Below are 14,673 nucleotides of genomic sequence, written 5' to 3' on the forward strand. Positions count from 1 at the left end.
CAAAAACACTGCAAACTCCAAAAAAAGAACGGGGTCAAAGTGAGTTGTAGTGCCTGTTCAACCGCTAAGGTTCACTTCTCGTATCAGATTTTAGCTCACATCATCAATGGATTCCTCTCTCTCTCTCTCTCTTCTCCTTTTTCTTCTTCCTTCATTGCCTCCTTCGTACCGTCTCCTCCTCTCCCCTATTCAGCTGCAACCAAATCAGGCCCGAAATTCAACAATGGTTAACGTCATAGGAAACCTCTGCCATCAAACACTCAAGCTCCATTCATTGTTCCCCCATTGGCCCATTGTCTGTTACCAAAAAGATCAGCCATTCTACAACAAGTAGTACCTGCGGTCCATACTTTTCCACCATCATTCAACATTGAACCCCTACTAATATTCAGCTCCATCACCGAACTATAAATGTCTTTTCGATTGTTCAGAGCTAGCCATACTTGGCACTTTTACCCTGCATATGAGGCTAGACACTTGTCACACACCGAATAGAAGTGCAATATAAATAAGTGATGATTCAAAGCTTACGGCCTAACCCGGCCCACATGATTTGTTTTTTATTGGGCTTGGACAAAATTTTAGACACGTAGAATTAGGCTTGGGCTCTAAGCATCAGACCCAACTTTTTTTTGGACTGGACTTAGGTTTTTTCAAATAAGTTTCGCCCAAGCCCAAGTCTAGCCCAATAATATTATATATAATTAATATATATATAAATAATATATAGATATATAATATATTGATTTAATAAATACCTTTTTTTTTTTAATTTATGAATTTAGTTATTATCAAATTAACATAATATAATTTGGGGGATGGGCTACCCATCCCCAAGCCAATAACCCCCAACACTAGTACATGCGGGATTCAATCCCAAGTTTCCACTACAATCAGCTGAAAGATCATACCAACCAACCAGTTGGCACCTTGCATATAATATTAGTTTATTAAATTACATATACGTAAGACATTTTATGTCCAAGCTAGGCTTTGCGCTTTATATAAGGCGGGGCTCAGATTCAATATCTAGGCTTGGGCCTAAACATTTTCTGTAAATAAAGAGGCAAAGCATGGTCTGAACCTGGCCTAGTCCAGCTTGTAAATAGATCTAGTGTCAACCACACCCTAATGCGCCTGAGTGGGCTGGCAAACTAGGGCTGATGCACCTTTTAGGCATGGTTTTTGAACCACCGTTGATCCAGATGGTCAGGCCGTTCAACCTGAAAACCGTCCAGGCAATCAGTTCCGTTTTACTCCAAACCCGATCCCTGGCCAAAAATCGTTGAATCAATCAACGACCTGTTGACCCATTGACCCATTCAACGATTTTTATTGATCATTTTTTAATTTTTTTTGTCCAAATGGACCATCCATTCCAATCGAACGATCACACCGTCAACCCAAAAACTAATGTCTAGAATGACTCCCTTTACAGGTCATTTTTTAAAACCATGCTTTTAGGCTTTAACTCTCACTTGCGGTGGACCTCCAAAGTTGTTAATTCAACGGTATAATCAAGGAATGGATTCTTTTACCACTTTTTGCTACAATTCAAAATCAAAACTTTTAAAGATTGCCTAGCTTTCGAGAAAAAATATGGTGCCTGAAAGTTACATTATTAAAGATCTCTCTATTCTGGTAAATGTTGTATTGTACTTGCTCTTTTCCTTTCAACTTGAACTTTTTCCATGAAAGATTATAAAAATTAAAGGCGCCTTTAATATTATCGCTTTTGGGTTTTCCTACAAAAACCAAATTTTAGCCCTTTAGGGTAAACAGACACTTTGATTTGGACTCTTTTGATTTCCTCATAATCCAACTTGCACCATTTGCTTTTCAGTTGGCTATGTTTGGTTTGAAAGAAAATGCAGGGAAAGATAGGAAAACCTTTATAAACATTGTATAGGTTTTTCCTGTTTTTCCCTTCATTTCCCTACCTTTTCCTCCAAACCAAACATAGCCTTAGGTCTTATCTACTTGATTTGTTATAAGTCACATGGTCTTTCTTGTTTGAGTTCTACTTAAATTTGGATTCTCAAGGTAGGTATGCTTGCTACATACCTAATGGAACAATAATATAACATGTCCTCATCTTTCTAATGGCTTGTGAAATGAGACAGGATCTCCTGAAAGCAAAAATCATGTATACATCCTAAAACATAGGATCTAACCACACATTGGGAATATCTTTCTATGAATTTAATATTCAAATGAGATGTTCCTAATGTGAAGCTGAGTGTTGTATTTTTAGGGTGCATGCATAGTTTTGCTTCCAGGAGACCCATGATCTTGTAAGATGCTCATTAAACTGTATGATGTACCATTTTCTTGCTGTGTTTGGTTGCAATGCAAATAAATTTGCATTGATGCAAAATCGTGGCAGTGCAAATTATTTGAGTGTAAATTTTGGCCTATTTTTGTTTCAAATTTTAGCTTATTTTGTTTGATTGCAGTACAAGTGAAATAAATTAACACATGAAACAGAATAAAGTAAAATCCAAAACAAAATTAAACGAGAATTTGCATTTTTTACATTTGCACTCCCATGCATTTGTACTAATGCAAATAAATTTACACTACAACCAAACACAGCCTAAACATTTGCGAGATTATCATTTGCTTCATAAAACGGCTTGGATCTTTTCAAGGAGTGGTCCTATACTGTATTATTTTCTTAATATTCAAATTGATGACAATGCAAATATAAAGAATGCAAATTCTGGTCCATTTTTACTTTATCTACACCGCAAACAAACAAAATAAGCTTGGTAAAAGTTGAAATGAAAATAAATCAGAATTTGTATTCAAGTACCTTTTGCACCATTGCAAATGAAATTGCACTCCAAACAAACTAGGCCTTAATGATACATGTATTGGGTCACAAGCTAACTCTACCTCATTTTTTGCATGTAAAGTGGGGACCACCTGTAACTTGTAAACGGTTACCACTTTCTTTACGTTCTTTTGCATCTCAAGCAAAAATGAATCTGAATGTTGGAATGTAATAACCATTCTTTCCATATATTTGCAACTGGCACAAATTAAATATAGAAAGAGTTTATGGCCAATTATGGAATGATAAAGGGGATGTTTGGAACCGGGTTCGATTTAAAAAAAAAAAAGGTGTCACGTCAGACTCATATAAGCGTTTCAACAAATGCCCATGTATCTTATTGTTTGGTTCAGCCGATTATTAAAAAATCCGGCATGCCTCGAAAATCAGGACCCCACCGATTTAGCGAACCGTTTTTCCCAACGGTTGACTGATGTGTATCTTATGTGATGCTTATCTATCAGCACATACATGAAAAACAGTGATGAAAATCACCTTACCAAATAGCATAGTGTTGCTCACTACCTACGTGGTAGAAGCATTTTTTTGTGAAAAACGAGTCTTGGAAGCATGGGTATATTTTCTTGAAAATCGGTCCCAAAAAGCATCCACACTTCCAAACACCATGAAATTGTTTAGAAAAATGTATGAAAAAGTAGAGACATAAGACGAACTCCATCTAGGACCACCTCATTATTTATGAGCCTGGATTAGCTGGAGATAAGATTGTGGGTCGGAGACAGATGGGGCCCACAGTGGCTACTGGTGTATTCTTCATGATAGGTAGCCCAACCCGATGTATATAATCTTGTCTACAATTCATCCAGAAGCATTATTTAGGAGTTCAGATTGGCGCCCTATATGTACCTTGTATATACATTTCAGCATGCATGATGAACATCTCCAATACTTGTCACGAGGAGATGTTTCCAATACATAATTGAGAACTTGAGATGTGCATGGGGCATGTGGCAGAGCAGGAGGTCACTTAATCTAATTTAAATTGATGAATTCACAACATTACATCTAGGGCCCTTGATTTCATTGCTTTAGTGCAATACTAAAACCATATTGTAGAAAAAATGGGTTGCATTATCTATCTCTTACTATATAAAGAGAATATTTGCCTTGGATTCTGATGAGGGCAGATTTGGCCCTCCAGTAAAATTGTGACACGTGGCACCTCGTGACAACTAGGAAAACACCCAGCCAACAAACTTACGAAGTTGGTGACCCACTCGGGCACCTGTCTGGCCGGCCTGGCGCGACCTGCGCGCGGCCTGACACGCGCCTGCGCGACCTGCGCACGGCGCGCACGAACTGCACGGCGCGCGCGCGGCCTGCGCGAACTGTGCACAGCCTGCGCGACCTGGCCGACCTGGACCAGCCTAGCGCATGACCCGCCGACTAACACAGGCGCCAACTTGACGACCTGATCTAGACACTGACCCGCCGACTAACACAGGCGCCAGCTTGACGACCTGATCTAGGCACTGTCCCGCCGACTGACACAGGCGCCGACCTGGCGACCTGGCCTAAACACTGACCCGCCGACTGACGCAGGCACCCCTCTGACAACCCAGCCCAGGCGCCGACCTGGCCGCCTGTCACAAGCGCTAGCCTGACGACCTCAAGGAGTTCACCACCGTACCCCGGTTCTGACCGGATGCGACGAGTCTTACCGTTTGGAGGCTTTTCACCCACCTAACCCGCGAAGACTCAGGTATATAAAGACCTCACCCCGCAAAGGGGAAGGGGAGGAAAAAGAAAGGGAAGTAACCCTGCTCTCTAGCTCTCTCATATTATCTTCAAAGCTCTCTACGATAAGAGTGCTAACTTAAGCATCGGAGAGCCCCCACCGGGAAAGTACCCCCGGGACCTCTGATTCAATTCTTGCAGGTTTTTTAGCTCCCGCCGCCTACGAAGAGGAGGAAAAGATGCAGTTCTCGGAAGTCCCTCAGCTCCCCCCACCTACAAGGAGGAGGAAGAGATGGAGTTCTCGGAGGTCCCTCAACTCCTGCCACCTACAAGGAGGAGGAAAAGATGGAGTTCTCGCAGGTCTCTCAGCTCCCGCCACCTACAAAGAGGAGGAAAAGATGAAGTTCTCGCAGGTCCCTCATCTCCTGCAGCCTACAAAGGAAAGACGACCACCTCATGCTGAGGGCAGTCGGATTACGCTGCACTAGGGAGCTCCAACATTCTCTAAGGCATCGACCGCCTAGTAGGGAGTTCGCCAGGCAGTTCGCCCCCAGGCAGTTCGTCCCCAGGGGGTTCGCCACCAGGGGGTTCGCCACCAGGGGTTCGCCACCAGGCAGTTCGCCACCAAGGCAGTTCGCCCCAAGGCAGTTCGCCCCTAGGCAGTTCGCCACCTCGGCAGTTCACCACCAAGGCAGTTCGCCCCCAGGGAGTTCGCCACCAGGCAGTTCGCCACCAGGCAGTTCGCCACCAAGGCAGTTCACCCCAAGACAGTTCGCCACCAGGGAGTTCGCCACCAGGCAGTTCGCCACCAAGGCAGTTTGCCCCCAGGCAGTTCGCCACCAGGGGGTTCGCCACCAGGCAGTTCGCCCCCAGGCAGTTCGCCACCAAGGCAGTTCGCCACCAGGCAGTTCGCCACCAAGGCAGTTCGCCCCCAGGCAGTTTGCCCCCCAGGCAGTTCGCCACCAAGGCAGTTCACCCCCAGGCAGTTCGCCACCAGGCAGTTCGCCCCCAGGCAGTTCGCCACCCAGGCAGTTCGCCCCCAGGCAATTCGCCACCAAGGCAATTCGCCACCACGGCAGTCCGCCCCCAGGCAGTTCGTCACTAGGGAGTTCGCCACCAGGCAGTTCGCCACCAAGGCAGTTCGCCACCAGGCAGTTCGCTACCAAGGCAGTTCGCCACCAAGCACTTAGTCACCAAGCAGTTCTCCCCCAAGGAGTTCGCCACCAAGTAGCTCGTCACTAAGGCATGCCACCACCGGGTCAAATAACGAGGTACTTTGCCAAAAAATTTTACATCACAAAACATTGGTACGTGGCCGAAAATGGTTACACCATATTCTATACAAGATATAAAATTTAAATCTAAATAGTTTATATTGTATGTGATTAATACTTGTACATCAACTTTGAATCCAGATATGTAATTTGGGCTGGATTGGATTATGAATTTGTTCAATTTCCAACTGCCACAAGCATGATGTAGTTAAATTATTTAAGCTTGGCTCATATAAATGACTGAAAAAAGCTCGATGAGGCCTGTTATCATGCCTAATCCAAAGTCTATAGTAGAGCCTATTTGTAGTCACAACTGAAACCAAATGGTGCAGATTTCGTTTTTACTCGGCAGTTATTTGAAAATTAGAAAACTAAGGGCTTGTTTGGTTTGTGGGAATAAGGGTCTGAAATTGGAACTTCAATTCTAGTTCTAATTTTAATTGTTTGATTGGGTGGAATCTGAATTCTATTTCCATTTTTGGTGAAGTGGTATTCCCCTATTTGAGAGAATGATGATAGAAACACTTGGGCTCCATTCGTTTTTCGGTAAGTTACTTACCTAGGTAAATGCAATTACCTGGGTAAGTTTTTTCTGAGAAACACTTACCAAGGTAAGTATATTTATCCATGTTTTTTTATTTCCCAAGTACAAATGGAAATGAACATTTTAACCATAAAATTTTATTATTAAAAGGGGAAATTTTGTCCCATTCAGGTGTTGGAAACTTTCCCCACAAGTGGAAAAATTATTTACCCACCTCGGAGATGGGTATAACTTACCCGGGTAAGTGATATTTAGGAAAATAAACTTTCTCTGGTCCCCGCATTAATCTGAAAAAAGAACATGGGATTCTTGGTTAATGGGAACCAAAATCCCATTAACCAACTTTTCCCCCTCATAATCCAAAAAAAGAATGCCCCCTTGAAGTTAAACTTGCTCAATTAACATGCTTTTGATACTATGGAATCAAAGCACCTATATGATGCTTAAATGGACTCTAAACGATCCATTCCATGGAGTTCACATCTGCCCCTCACAGAGCGCACCCCAAAAACACCTCACATGCACACTTCAGCATGCATTGAGAGCATTTCCTATACTTGTCATTGGGAGATGCTCCCAATACATGGTTGGAATTTGTTGTGGAACGTTTTTGGGGCGACTCTGTGGGGCGCATATGTAAATTCCATTCCATGAGCCAATGAATTAAATACGTGTATCATTTCTTGTTTTATAAAAGGGATAATGACCAATCAGCCCAGCCCCGATCAAAATTTTATAACCCCAAAGTATAGGGGGAATGCATAGAGCCAGCTGGCACTCCATTTGCACTACTAGCTGGTGTTTGGCATGAAAAAGAAGAAACCAGTGGCACATATTTGTAGTTGTTTGGGAAATTTTTTACATTACAATCTGCTTGCTCTCTACTTCTCAATTTAATTGGATAGAAGAGAATCATAGAGCCCTCTAGCCTGTTCTAGAACATTTTGACATTGTAGGGATGATTTATTATGATTCCAATCTAATGATTCCATCTTCTTACATGTATTAGTCACAAACAAGTTCCAAACAAGAAAACTAACCTTGGTATGTGAGCTGTGATTGGAGCTTCAGAGGATAGAACTACTGTTTGTCTCAACAAATGGGGGATTCCTATTCTTCTTACAAGAAATTCAAGATCAGGAAGATAAACGCAGATCCAAAAACTGTCGTTCTCTCGGTAATCAACATGTAGAATAGGGGTTCAAATGGATTGGATCATGATCTGATCCAAGATCTGATCCTATTTGGTCGAATTTGAATCACTCATGTTTGGATCTTTAGACCGAATTGGATAATAGGATCCAATCGGATCAGATTTGGATCACCCCCAATCCAATCCGATATGTATTATATATTTATAAATATATATAATACATATATATGTTATTTATTTACTTATAAATATATTTTTATAAATTTGTTATATTATTTATTTTTTATAAAAAACATGTATATATGATGAAAATAATTTAAAAATACTTGTATTTTTTGTTTTTACTTTATTATTTAAAATAGTATTTTTATTTTCTTTTAATAATTTATTAATTTTTGAAGAAAACAAGTCAGATCAGATTCAACTTACTGATGGGATTTGAATTCAAATAAAGTCCTATCATATTCAATCAGATCTTCTAATTGGATCAAATCCAACATGAACAGTGTCGAATCAGATTTGAATACACCCTGATTCAAATCCAATCCAATCCGCTTGCATCCCTAATGTAGAACTATGTCTCATCAATGGAGAAGCTGATTCTACCCACCATCAACACCACCATCAGTGTTCTATGTCGAAGTGTTTCAATGCTAGTAATCTTTACCCACCATTGCCACAAGTCACAGTTAGACTATGATATGCTTGGGGAGTGGTGGAACACCGATATGATCATCAATGGCTGAGACAGAGCTGGTGCCTGAGTTGGGACGGAGGAGCGGTGATAAGGTGGTGGAAAAGAACACTTGAGTTTTGAGGGATGGGGTTGGAGGAGTATTTGGTGGATAGGGGGATTAAGGAGGTGATAATCATAGGGGTTATGATGAATTTGTGTTGTGAGACGACAACAAGAGAGGCATTTGTGAGATGATTTATGGTTTTCTTCTCAATGGAGGTAATAGCCACTTTGATGAAAGAGCTGTGTGAAAGTAAATGTTGATGATGCTCAACCGTGGAGTTCCTCGGAAACACAGAGGCAATGAAGAAAGCAAATCAGAGTTCTATTTTCATTGGTGGAAAATGAGAACATAGGTTCGCTTCCGAAATTTTGATGTACATTTATACCCCAAAATCAAGGAAAATACTGACAATATTGCATATTTTCCTCGATTTTTAGGCTTTTTTCACATCTTTACCAACAATAGGAAAAATGACCTAGGATGCATGTTTCCCTCAAACTGGGTTTTGCACTCTTCCCAAACGAAGACTAAGCCTCAGTTTGGAAGTAGTACAAATGCAAAACTTTACATTTTATATATACTTTGCATTGTACATATTTGCATTTATACTCTTTCCAAGCTATTTTGAATTTGCACCATAAACAAACAACGTAGCCAAAGAACAAAGGTCAGCAAAAGCAGTGTACCAAAGCAAAACAACAAGAAGAAAAACAAGAAGAAAAGGCAAGAAGAAGGAAGAAGAAAGTGGAGAGAAAACTATTATTTCTCGCAGTCCGAAAGGTTACAGTAACAGAGTTTATATATAGAGCATCGACCAATAACAGAAGGCCAGCTTAGATAGTAAAAGACAAAAGAAAAAAAGAATTAGCGAATGACTTAAGAGTAAGTAACTCTACACCCCCCCCCCCTCACCTCAAGTTGGAGTTTGGTGGATATCAAGCAAACCCAACTTGGACATGAAGTTGCTGAATTTAGGACCAGAAAGTGGCTTTGTAAAAACATCAGCTACTTCCTGATGAATGGAGATGTGTTGAGGATTGGTAAAGCCTTGCTTAAACTACTCTCTAACTAAGTGGCAATCAATGTCCAGGTGTTTTGTTCTTTCATGAAATACTGGATTGGCAGTGATGTGTAGAGCAACTTGATTGTCACACCAAAGAGGAATTGGAAGTTTTAATTGGATGCCAAAATCCTTGAGAACATAGGAGATCCATTGAAGTTCACAAACCGTTGCTGCTAAACTCCTATATTATGCTTCTGCTAATGATCTTGAGATTGTTGTTTGCTTCTTTGTCTTTCAAGAAATGAGAGTTGACCCCAAAGAAATGCAAAACCCTGTTAAGGATTTTCTAGTTTCAGAACAGGAGGCCCAGTCTGCACCACTGAAAGCCTCTAAGTGAAGAGAATTGTTTGCTGGATAAAAAAGGCATTTTGAAGGACAACCTTTTAGATATCTAAGCAAGTGTATTGCAGCTTCCCAGTGTGACTGACATGGAGAGTTTACAAACTGACTTAGCTGTTGTACAGAGTAGCTAATGTCTGGCCTGCTAATATTCAAATACAATAAACGTCCAACAAGCCTTCTATATCTTTCCGGTTCAGCTAGTGGGATGCCTTTGTTTGCATACAACTTTTGACCTTTGGGGAAAGGTGTTTTAGCTGGTTTAGCACCTAGGAGTCCAACATCTGTTAGAATGTCAAGAATGTACTTCCTTTGGTTAAGAACAATACCTAAAGAATTCTTAGCAATCTCCAAACCTAGAAAATACTTGGCGTAGCCAAGATCTTTGATAGTGAATAGCTTATCCAAGTACTGTTTGACTTAAATGTTATCTGCTTCTGAAATACCTATTAAAAGCACATCATCTACATACAATAACAATGCAATGAAGGAATCAGATGAGTGCCTAACAAATAAACAGTGATCATGAGCTGATTGATGGAAACCAAAAGCCTTAATTTTGTTATTAAATTCAGCATTCCAGTGTCTTGAGGCTTGTTTAAGCCCATAGAGTGATCTCTTCAGTTTGCAGACTTGACCCTTGGCAGCCTTATAATACCCTTTTAGAGGTTGCATGTAGACTTCCTCATCCAAATACCCATGCAAGAATGCATTATTGATATCCAATTGATGGATAGGCCATGATTTAGATGTTGCAATTGCAAGAAAAATTCTTACAGTTACTATTTTTTCCACAGGAGGGAAGCTATCAAAATAGTTAATCCCTTCCACCTGGTGAAAGCCTTTGGCTACCAGCCTGGCTTTGTATCTATCCACACTGCCATCCAGATTCAACTTCAGTTTATATACCCATTTGGAACCAATGACCCCTTTTTCCTTCTAGTAAATCAGTGAGTTCCCAAGTTTCATTCTTCTCTAATGCTTCTAATTCCTCATTCATTGCTTTAGTCCATTCAGCATTAGTACCGGCTTGTTTATAAGAAGTTGGTTCTTGAATATTTGACATTTTAGCTAAAAAGGATAAATATGATGCAAAAAGTGAAGGTGATTGAACAAAGGGATATGTTGGAGGTGTGTGAGGTGATGATGCATGAACCTATGACTGATTGAGGATTCTGTCAGTAGTTCTAACATTGCTACAAGCCAAGTTAGTAACATAGTCTGTAAGCCAAGCTGGTTTCATTTTGACTCTAGTACTCTGTCTGATAGGGGGTAGGTTGTTTGCAGTAACTGGGACTGTAGTTTTAGGAAGTAAATCACAAGGTGGACCAGTGGTTTCTGTTGCTGGTTCAGAGGTTGGTGAATCCAAAAAATCAAGTGTTTCATTGGGCTCCCCTATTGATGGTATGGGTGATGATGCATCTGGTGTAGGGGTTGGTAAAAAGTCTAAAATATCGTCTGGAGAAGGTAATGGTAAAACGAATTATGGATTTTTGTCAACAGAAACTGAATTGGTTCTGAAATGGAAGATTTGCTCATAGAATTTTATGTCTCTTTACACATAAACTTCATGTTTTTCCAAATCATAGGCCTTATAGGCCTTTTGGCCAGGACTATACCTAATGAATATACACTTAAATGCTCTATGATCAAATTTTTTTTTATGAGGTAATTTATTTGTCACATAGCATAAGCAACCAAAGCATCTTAAATTGGTATAATCCGGTGGTTTATGAAATAGGACTTCAAATGGAGATTTCCAAGCTAACACTGATGAGGGTAGTCTGTTTATAATATGAGTAGCCATTTATGATGGAATGTCCCCAGAATTTTTTTGGCAAGCAAGATTGGAACATGAGAGCTCTTGCCACTTGCAAGAGATGCTTGTATTTTCTTTCAACAATTCCATTCTATTAAGGTGTATAAGGACATGCCTTTTGATGTAACACTCCTTTGCTAGAAAGAAAGGATTGGAAGCCATGGTTTGTAAATTTTGTTCCATTGTTAGACCTTATAGTTTTAATAGTTTTATCAAATTGGTCCTTAACCATGTTAAAAAATTGAGTGAAAATGGCAAGTGTTTGGGTTTTGTGTGACATCAGAAAGGTCCAAGTTGCTCTGGAACAGTCATCTACAATTGTTAAAACATATGTGGCTCAGTAATTGAAGGTTCTTTGTATGGTCCCCAAGTGTCCAAATGGATTAATTCAAAGGGTTGTTGGGTAGTGATACTGTTGGTTGGAAAGTGTAGCCTTCGTTGCTTAGACAAGTGACAAATTTCACACCCAACCTCATTTTGTAAATTCAAGCATTTAAGAAAATCAATATGCTTTAAAACATTCATTGAAGCATGTCCTAAACAGTCATGCCAAAAAGAGATTTTTGAAGTAGCCATACTTTCATTTCTAGAAACAACAGCATTACAAGGTAAAAAAGTATCCTTGAGATTCAAAAACAACTTGTCACTGTTTGGCTCTGTATTACATCTGAATTTTCTAAAACAAGAGTTGTCTAGGATGTATAAGCTTCCTAGTAGTTTCCCTACTGCCAGAATCCTTTCAGTTTGTAGGTCCTACAATAGACAATGGCTAGGTAAGAATGTGAATTTTATTTGGGTAGACTCAGCAAATTTATTTACTGATGAGAGGTTGAATTTAAAACTAGGAATGTGTAATGCATCTTTCAAACAAATATCAATTGACAAATGAATATTTCCAATGCTATGAACAAATTTAATGGATCCGTCTGGTAGGCAAACAGGTAGTGGATGTTTAGTGGGTCTAGGCTTATCAAAAGGGGATTTATTTCCACACATGTGGTTTGAAGCCCCTGTGTCAATTATCCAAGTACCCGGCTTCAATAAGTCAATAGTACTCAATGCAAAATTTAAAGCACAATCAGTATTGAAGGAATTACCTGCATAGTTGTCCAGGTTAGCAAAGTTGACATGGTTGCCTTCCATAGTCATCTTCCCTTTCATCAGCTTCAGGATTTCTTGTTGCACCATATTTCCCAAATCCATTTTCTTATCAGTTTTCCCATCAACCTTCTCTTCAGTTCCAAAATCAAAGGGAGTTTCCACCATGTTGGCCATTGTTCTGTTTCCTGTTTTTTTTCTGCTACTCCTTGAACTCATTATACCATTCTGGGTATCCATGGAGCTTGAAGCAAGTCTCCTTCACATGTCCCTTCACATTGCAATGATCACAATACTTATTGTCATTATCCTTCCTTCACATGTCTGTCTTCTTATTATTTTCCCTATTAGTTCCATCCCTTCTGTAGGGTTGATTGGTGTTTTGGGTTTTGGCAAATAACCCGGTAGAGTCTATGTTTTCATTAAAACATGTGTGTACTTCTCTTTGTTTCTCAACTCTGAGAACCAAGGAATAAGCACGGTTCATAGAGGGTAAAGGTTTCATTACAAGGATTTGACTCCTTATATTATCATAGCAGTCACTTAAACCCATCAGAAATTGCATTAATCTATTGAATGAATGCAAATAAGCAACTGCCTTAGTAGAACCGCAGGTACAAGGTAGAATAGGCATTAAACAGGTTAGCTCATCCCACAACCTTTTAGGCCTAGTGTAATACTTAGCTACTGATTCATTCCCTTGAGATATTGAACTTATATCTCTTTGGATTTGATACAACAAAGGCCCATTGCTTTCACCAAATCTTTCAGCAATTTCATCCCAGAGTTCCTTCGCTATAGTAGTATAAAGAAAGGCATCTGCTATTTCTTTTGATATTGAGATAAGGATCCAGGAAGTTACCATGTAGTTCACCCTTGTCCATAGCTCAAACTCTGTTGTTCCTTCATCTGGCTGAGCAATCCTCCCATCCACGAAACCCAGCTTCAGTTTCGCACCTAGAACTATCTTCATAGATCTGCTTCAGGTGAGGTAGTTGTTTCCAGTTAATGGTGCTGTAACTAGCATCATTCCAGGATGATTCGAACTGTGCAAGAAGAAAGGGTCTCTGTTCGAGTTGTAGGCTGACTCTCTTGTAATCTCTACAACAGCTCCAAGGCCGGTCGTATTTCGACCATTACGAGTAACAGAGGTATCCACCTCTTCTTCCATAGTGTTGATAGGAAAACTGTCAAAAAGAAAGGGTAGGCACCATATCTCGTCGCTCTGATACCATGTACAAAAGAAAAACAACAAGACGAAGAAAAACAAGAAAAAAAGGCAAGAAGAAAGAAGAAGAAAGTGGAGAGAAAACTATTCTTTCTCGCAGTCCGAAAGGTTACAGTAATAGAGTTTATATATAGAGCATCGACCAATAATAGAAGGCCAACTTAAATAGTAAAAGACAAAAGAAAAAAATAACTAACGAATGACTTAAGAGTAAGTAACTCTACAAGCAGTTTAACCCAAAATTGTCAAAATCTAATTTGATCGTAGGGACAATTGGATTCAAGCGAACTAGACATACAATGATATCTGCTCATGTTTTCTATGTAAAGACACTTCCCAGTCTTATCGGCCTCGTGAAGCACTCCAGATTTATCACCACTCTCTATCTGCCTTGACTTGCATTGCACATGGACATGGCCATCTTATATTGTGAGATGTGCAATTGCAGTGTAATGTGGATAGGGCGTGAGTAGAGAAAGTGAGTAGGAAATCTAGGTTTTTTACGAAGGAAAATTTGGATTTGCTCATTACAGAGTTCATCTCACACTGAATTTTATGGCATGTTGCAGCCGTGTAGGAATGGCAATAGGGTAGGTTCTGGGTGGAGATCATATTCTCCATCCTCGACTTCGATTCTGAAATTAATCTCTATCCTTATCCTCGATCTCCGCCATGGATAAAAGTTGTCATCCATTCCTGATCCCCAATGGGGACGGCTGCCCTGTGGAGACCCATTCCTACCTCATCAAAGCAATCCCCATCCTCAACCTGATGGGGTCGGGGAAGTCGGGTTTTCATTGGGGATGGGGAAAATTGCCATCCCTACAGCCGTGCATGGCAATATACAAACTACTGAAGATATTCCAATGTGCGGCTGCAAG

At 40.2% G+C, this 14,673-nt stretch overlaps 1 protein-coding gene across 1 annotated transcript; it reads right to left on the minus strand.

The window, feature by feature from the left end:
- Positions 1-12,766: 12,766 nt before the first annotated feature.
- Positions 12,767-13,735, minus strand: LOC148863062 (uncharacterized). Its single transcript, XM_088976249.1, has 3 exons — positions 13,653-13,735; positions 13,004-13,541; positions 12,767-12,835 (listed from the first exon to the last, which is right to left on the minus strand). The coding sequence occupies exons 1-3, from the start codon at positions 13,733-13,735 to the stop codon at positions 12,767-12,769; spliced, it is 690 nt and encodes a 229-aa protein (XP_088832375.1).
- Between the last annotated feature and the right edge of the window lie 938 nt (positions 13,736-14,673).

The sequence above is a fragment of the Nelumbo lutea genome, chromosome 3 (assembly GCF_056320005.1).
Source record: "Nelumbo lutea isolate HS-2025 chromosome 3, American lotus-T2T, whole genome shotgun sequence".
Classification (NCBI taxonomy): Eukaryota; Viridiplantae; Streptophyta; class Magnoliopsida; order Proteales; family Nelumbonaceae; genus Nelumbo; species Nelumbo lutea.

What these genes read in the sequence shown, in the direction of transcription:
- LOC148863062 (XM_088976249.1), bottom strand. Translation starts at nt 13,735, where the DNA reads ATGGAAGAAGAGGTGGATACCTCTGTTACTCGTAATGGTCGAAATACG. An exon ending in GTTGTAGAGATTACAAGAGA is followed by an intron (nt 13,542 to 13,652) that starts GTCAGCCTACAA and finishes CACCTGAAGCAG; the next exon opens with ATCTATGAAGATAGTTCTAG. An exon ending in GAGTTGAGAAACAAAGAGAA is followed by an intron (nt 12,836 to 13,003) that starts GTACACACATGT and finishes TGCAATGTGAAG; the next exon opens with GGACATGTGAAGGAGACTTG.